General features: G+C 45.3%; 1 protein-coding gene across 1 annotated transcript in view; it reads left to right on the top strand.

Annotated features, from left to right (window-relative positions):
• The window catches only part of LOC107120700 (vomeronasal type-2 receptor 26-like), a gene marked incomplete at its 3' end in the record, with an annotated part of 19,933 nt that extends 18,316 nt beyond the window's left edge, over nucleotides 1-1,617 (top strand). The window contains exon 6 of the mRNA XM_015423469.1: nucleotides 723-1,617. Within this exon, the coding sequence (XP_015278955.1) occupies nucleotides 723-1,617 (895 nt within the window). The remainder of the gene's footprint in view (nucleotides 1-722) is intronic.
• Nucleotides 1,618-6,988: the final 5,371 nt, after the last annotated feature.

Consider the following 6,988-nt stretch of genomic DNA (forward strand, 5'->3'; position numbering starts at 1 on the left):
CCGCCACCTCTTCAGGAGGGGGGAGGAGGAATCGTGCGGCTGACCAACCGGCGGGGGGGGGCGCTTTCCTGCCTGCCTGCTGGGAGGTCTCCAGGACCCACCGGGAGGTTGGCATCCGAGGGGGGGGCGTCACGAGGCGGCCTCGCCTAGGGCGCACAGCCCCCTCGGGCCGGCCCTGATGGCAGGTTTATTTTGGGGGGGGAAGCGGGCTTCTGAAAATATTGGAACAATTAGATGTTTTCTCGGGCTGTTTGGAACTGACTTTGAATTGTTAGGCAAATATTCCTCCACTGAACTCTGTATTTATCAATGAATCTTTCTTAGCCTGAGATATAGGGAAAGTGAACTATAACCCCCTTACAATAAATACATAAATACAAATATTCAGATAGCAAATTTATCTGATAGAAGTATAATATTTGGAGCTTCTGGATAACTGATAAACTTGGAGCTTCTGATACTGAAAGAGATTTGTGGGGGAGAAGACCATCTGTGGTTACTTGCTTTTGTGGATGAAGGGAGCTTCCACCTTGTAGAGGCAGCAGGCCTCTGAATACCAGTGCTGGGAGGCAGCCACAAGGGAAGGCCATGTCCTCTATGGACTGTTTGTTTGTCCCTCCAGGGCCACAGGTTCTCCACTTTGGATACTGGACAAGATGTATGACTGGTCCAATTCGGCAGGGCTCTTCTTATGTTCTTATGAAATACAATTTTTCCCCCAGATGCAAAACATTGTGATGAATGTCCTGAAGATCAGTATGCAAACAAGGAGAGGGATCAATGTCTCCCAAAGGTTACAGTCTACTTGTCCTACAGAGAACCTCTGGGGATCACTTTGGCTTTCTTTGCCCTCTTACTGTCTCTAAGCACATGTTTTGTTTTAGGCATCTTCATTACCTATGCCAACACTCCCATAGTCAAAGCCAACAACCGAGACCTCTCCTACATCCTTCTCGTCTCCCTCCTGCTTTCCTTTCTGTCGTCCTTCCTGTTCATTGGCCAGCCCAGGAAGGTGACCTGCCTTTTCCGCCAAACTGTCTTCAGCACCATCTTTTCAGTGGCCGTGTCTTCTGTGTTAGCCAAAACGCTCACTGTGGTGCTGGCCTTCAGGGCCACAAAGCCAGGGAACAGGAGACAGCTGGGGAAGAGTATGGCAATTGTTATTGTCCTTTTCTGTTCCATTATTCAATTTGGTGTCTGCATCCTTTGGATGGGAATTTCTCCTCCCTTCCCAGAACTGGACATGTACTCCCAGGGTGGACAGATCATTTGGCAATGCAATGAAGGGTCTGTCACTATATTTTATGGCACTCTTGGCTATATGGGTTTCCTGGGCACTATTTCTTTCATCGTAGCCTTCCTAGCCAGAAAGCTGCCTGGGGCATTCAATGAGGCCAAGTTCATCACTTTCAGCATGCTGGTATTTTGCAGCATTTGGGTCTCTTTTGTACCTACCTATCTGAGCTCCAAGGGGAAATACATGGTAGCTGTGCAGATATTCTCTATCTTGGCCTCCAGTACCGGCTTACTGAGTTGCATTTTTCTGCCTAAATGCTATGTCATAATACTGAGGCCTGAAATGAATACAAAAGAATGTCTAATGAAGAAAAGGGGATCGTAAGTTTCTAAAAATCCCTTTTAGTCAAGGCCAGTCCCTGTATGCTGAAAGTTAAATCCGTGTAATAGGGCCAGTCACAGGTATGATAGAGTAGTGGTATTCACTCTGTGGGTTGCAGGGAGCCACATTCAGAAATACCAGGGCTGCCAGAATATCCAGGGGGTGGGACTTTGCCCACTCAAGGGCCCCCCATCCTGCTGGCCTGGATCCGGCCGGCAGGGAAAACCCCACCCCCAAAGTGCCTGGATCAGGCCAATGTGCCCGGCAGTGTTCCTTCTAAGCTGAGTTGGTGTGAGCTATCTCACAGGTTTTTTTATCCTCTGGCTCACACATTTTTGTCTTAGCTCAGGAAGGAGGGCTCCAGAGCAAACTAATTGATGCAGCAGCTAAATCACTCGCTCACAACTTTCATGCCAGTCGTTCAGAAAGTAGAATTTTTGCTCACAAGACTCCGCAGCTTAGAGGGAGCATTGGTGCCCGGTGTGATGATGTCATCCAGAGGCGAAGGCATCATGCTGGGCACATCACCAGGGAATGCTCTAGCATTTGACCTGAAATCTCTATGGGAGTTTTTGGGACACAAGGACCTATAAAAGTCCAAAGTCATGTCTACAGACAGGGGAATCTCCTGGCTTGCAGCAAAATCTTAATCTTTTAAAAAAATCATTTTGATGCACAAAGACTTATAAAAGTCAAGTAATGTCTGCTCATGAATTTGGGTGGTATTCAGAGATGTCCTAATGGCCCATGAAAATGTGGTGGTGGAGGCCACCAGGAGTAGACAAGGGGAAACTGGAGCCACCCTTCTGCCTTGCCTCCCTTTGCCCACCCCCCTTTCCTCCTCCTTACTGTGCCTAGGAGAGTGAATGGGCAGGGAGAGGTAGGAAAACAAACTGGCAGTATGGTGATTGGGGGGGGGGGAGATGCAAGTGCTCTTGTGTCTCTTTTTTATATTGTAATATTCTGTTTCCCTGTAGCAATACATGGTTGCCATAGGCATACTCCTGAGTCATTATTGTGATATTTCCTCTCTGTCTTTTTGATACCGCAAAGCCTGTTATAAATTCTGATTATATGTTAATAAAGTAATCTGGAATGATATGACTGCCATTTTTCTTTCTTACCAATTCAGGTGGGCAGCTGTGATGGTCTGAAGCAACAGAACAAAGTTTGAGTGAAGTGGTACCTTTCAGACCAACAGAATTTAACTCTGGGTCTAAGCTTTTGTGTGCATGCATGCTTTATCAGATATCTGAAGAACAGAGGTCATTGGGGGGGGGATCGCGGGGGATCGCAGTTCCCCCGGGTGAGGTGCGGGGGGCGGGGCACACAACAAAGCCCCGCCCCCTGCTTCCGGCCGCCCCGCTTCTGGCCCTCATTCAGCCAGGAGGAGGCAGGAGAAGAGGGAGGGTAAGTTGCTTCCTCCCTGCCTCTCGCCACCCCTGCCTGCCTGGGGCCAGGGAGGGCCTTGGCGGGGCTTCCTCGCACTCCCGCCGGCCTTGCAGGTCCACCGCCGGGCCCCTGATGTCAGGGTGTGTGACATATGCTAATGAGTTATGCTAATGAGTTCCTCTAGCTCTTTTTCTATGAAACGACCCCTGCTAAAGAAGCATGCATGCACACGGAAGCTTGTACCCAGAATTAAACTTTGTTGGTCTTAAAGGGGCCACTGGGCTCACACTCTGTTCTATAATGTATCTATGTGAGTGACACTGATGGTGAAGGAGAATTTTAAGTTGTTGCTTCTGCTGCTTTAATTTCACCAGAGGTTCTGTATAGTTTCCCCATATATAGTTCCTAGGCCTACAATGTTAATTATGATGTTTTCCTGTCCTACACCGCACATGCTCTGTAATGAAGATTGCCTGAAGGTAATTGGGGCTAGTAGTAGTGTAAAAGCTTTCTCTAAGGTACGTTTCTGCCAGCGCTAGGGTTGTCGACCATTGGTGGTAGCTAGGTTTATGACTGGGTTGTAAGGGAAGCTTAAAGGCAACCTGGGAGGGTGCTTCCTATCATGCTTAGCAATGCCTCTGAGAGGTGGGATTATGCACCAGGCACAGAATACCTCTTCCCCCAAAGCAACAACCCATCCTTTGCTTTTTAAAATCTCATTGGAGAAGGAGGCATCAACCTTAGGGCTGCAGGGAACTCCCATATGGAAATAGCTGACCCTATCATAGGAGGATTTTTGACCTGAAACCTCCCAACATGTGATCCTGGATTTGGTCCTAAGTAACACCCAAGACAGTGTCATAGATGCAACAAACATGAAATTGAGCAAACTTCAGAGGACGGCAGAAGACAGGAAGGCCTGGCATGATCTGGTCCATGGGGTCAAAAAGAGTCGAACTCGACTATGCGACTGAACAACAACAACAACAAACACCCAAGACCTTGTGAGAGATGTAAAAGTGATTGCACTGCTTGGGAACAGTGGCCATAATGTTATTGAGCTCAACATTTGTATAAATAGGGAGTTGTCCAAAAAGACCAACACAACCACTTTTAACTTTAAAAGGGGTAACTTCTCTGATATGAGGAGACATCTGAAGTGGAAACTGAAAGGAAAAGGAAAAGTGGTCAAAACCACTGGGGAAGCCTAGAGACTACTTAAAACTACAATCCTAGAAGGATAAAATATATACCGCAGGTTAGGAAAGACACAAATAGGTATAGAAAAAGGCCTGTGTGGTTAACAAACAAAGTAATGGAAGCTGTAAAAGGTAAGAAGGATTGCTTTCGTGGAAAGCTAGTCTCAGTGAGGTTGATAAAAGGGAACACAGGCTGTGGCAAATAAAATGCAAGTCTGTGATCAGGCAGGTAAAAGGGGAATATGAGGAGCATATAGCAAAAAACATAAAGACCAACAATAAAACTTTCTTCAAATACATTAGAAGCAGGAAACCAGCCAGGGAGGCAATGGGGCCCTTGGATGACCAAGGGGTAAAAGGATTACTGAAGGATGATGGGGAAATGGCTGAGAAGCTGAATGCATTTTTTGCTTCTGTCTTCACTGTGGAAGATGCAAAGTCCTTGCCCACTCCAGAACCGCTGATTTCAGGAGGGGTGTTGAAAGACCTGAGTCAGATTGAGGTGATGAGAGAGGACGTCCAATGACTGATAGACAACTTAAAAACAGATAAATCACCAGGCCCGGATGGCATACATCTGAGAGTTCTGAAAGAATTCAACTGTGAACTTGTGGATCTCCTGACAAAAATATGTAATCTTTAATTAAAATCTGCCTTCATTCCTGAGGACTGGAAGGTAGCTAATGTCACTCCCATCCTTAAAAAGAGTTCCAGAGAAGCTCTTGGAAATTACAGGCCAGTCAGTCTGATATTAATACCAGGTAAGTTGGTGGAAACTGTTATTAAGGAGAGAATTAGTAGGCACATTGATGAACAAAAACTATTAAGGCAGACTCAGCATGGATTCTGTCTCACTAGCCTGTTAGTGTTCCTTGAGGGGGTGAACAAACATGTGGACAAGGGGGACCCAATAGATGTTGTTTATCTTCACTTCCAGAAAACTTTTGATAAAGCTACTCATCAAAGTCTCCTAAGTAAGCTTAATAGTCAAGGGATAAAAGGACATGTCCTTTTGTGGATCAAAAACTGGCTAATGAATAGGAAACAGAGGTTGAATATAAATGGGCAATTTTCACAGTGGAGGGTGGTAAGCAGTGGGGTACTGCAGGGATCAGCACTTTGTCCAAAGCTTTTTAACTTGTTCATTAATGATTTGGAGTGGGGAGGAAACAGTGAAGTGGCTAAATTTGCAGATGACACTAAATTGTTCAGGGTGGTGAAAACCAGGGAGGATTGTGAGGCACTCCAAAGGGATTTGTCGAGGAAGGGCGAGTGGGTGTCAACATCGCAAATGGGGTTCAGTGTGGCCAAGTGCAAAGTGATGCGCATTGGGGCCAAAAATCCTAACTATAAATACACATTGATGGGGTCTGAACTGGCAGAGACTGACCAAGAGAATTAACTGAAATCCATATCTAAAAAACGATTTCTTCTATTAATTAGGGAAAATGTCATCCCTGAAGCAAAAATGTTCCCTATTAATTAGGGGAAATGTTCTATTAAAACTCTCTTGCTCCAAAAGGGAACACAAGAAAAAGGTGGAAATCATAAAGTTGTAGATTTTGGCTAGGTAGTAAAAGGAACTTCCATTGTTAAGAGAAGAAGAGATAGTGGTGACTCCTTCAACAGAGGACACTATATGTGTTTAATTTGTGTTTCCATAAATCTCTTTAAATCATCATGTTGCCACAGTATGTGATTGTGCTCATGAACATCTGTGGCTCCAAAGTATGAGACAAATCCATGGAAGATGAGTATTTCAACAGATGCCACTCATGATAACTCAGTGAAACCTCCATGTTTGGAGGTAGAAAAATACAAAAGTGAAGTCACGCAATACATACAATACATATTAACTAAACCACCCTCCCAAGGGTTGCCAGCTTTAACAATTCCACGGAAAACAAAAGAAAATATAGAACTGAATTTTAGAGTCACGTGCACTGGATCTAGGGTTGCCAAACTCCAGGTGGAAGCTGGAGATCTCCCACAATTACAACTGGTCTCAGGATGCCAGAAATCAATTCCCCTGGAGAAAAGAGCTGCTTCGGAAAATGAACTGTATGGTGTCCTATCCTGTTGAGGTCCCTCCCTTCCCCAAACCCCTCTCCCCCCAAGGCTCCACCCCAAAATATCCAGATAGTTCCCAAACCAAGACTGGCATCCCTTACTGGATCACAAAACAGTGAACGATAGCAATTTCGAATACACTTAGGAAGTCCTTTTCTTTTGTCATCCATAGATAACAGATAAACTGATAGAAACAAGCATAGCACACATGTATAGAACACACTGTTAATTGCATAATATTTATTGTTACAATATTGAAATATATATTATTTTAATTTTAAAAAATGACATGGAAATTGAAGTGTGCCAGAGGGCATCCATCATCACAATCTGGAATGGAAAAGAAGAACAGCTCTATCTGGGACCACTGCACAACGTGAGCTGAAAGGGGAGGTCCTCCCTCAAACCAGTGCGGGGGAACAACATTCAAATGGAAGAAGCTCCACAGATCTGCATTTTAATAAGCTCACAGCTCTGCTGAGAATCACAGCCATTCCATCCAATCTATTGGAAAAAAGAATAAAAAAGGAAGGGGTGTGTGGGTCTCACCGTGATACTCCAACCACTATAAAAGAGAGCTCTTACACAAGGAACAAGTCAGCACAAAAAGACTGGAAACTTCCTCCTCCTCCTCCCTGCTTGGTCCACCACGCAAGAATGACCCTGGGGATGCCTCCCTCTCAAGCCCTTCTGGCTCAGTCAGGAAAGG

Source organism: Gekko japonicus, unplaced genomic scaffold (genome assembly GCF_001447785.1).
Source record: "Gekko japonicus isolate JY-2015 unplaced genomic scaffold, Gekko_japonicus_V1.1 scaffold2304, whole genome shotgun sequence".
Taxonomy (NCBI): domain Eukaryota; kingdom Metazoa; phylum Chordata; class Lepidosauria; order Squamata; family Gekkonidae; genus Gekko; species Gekko japonicus.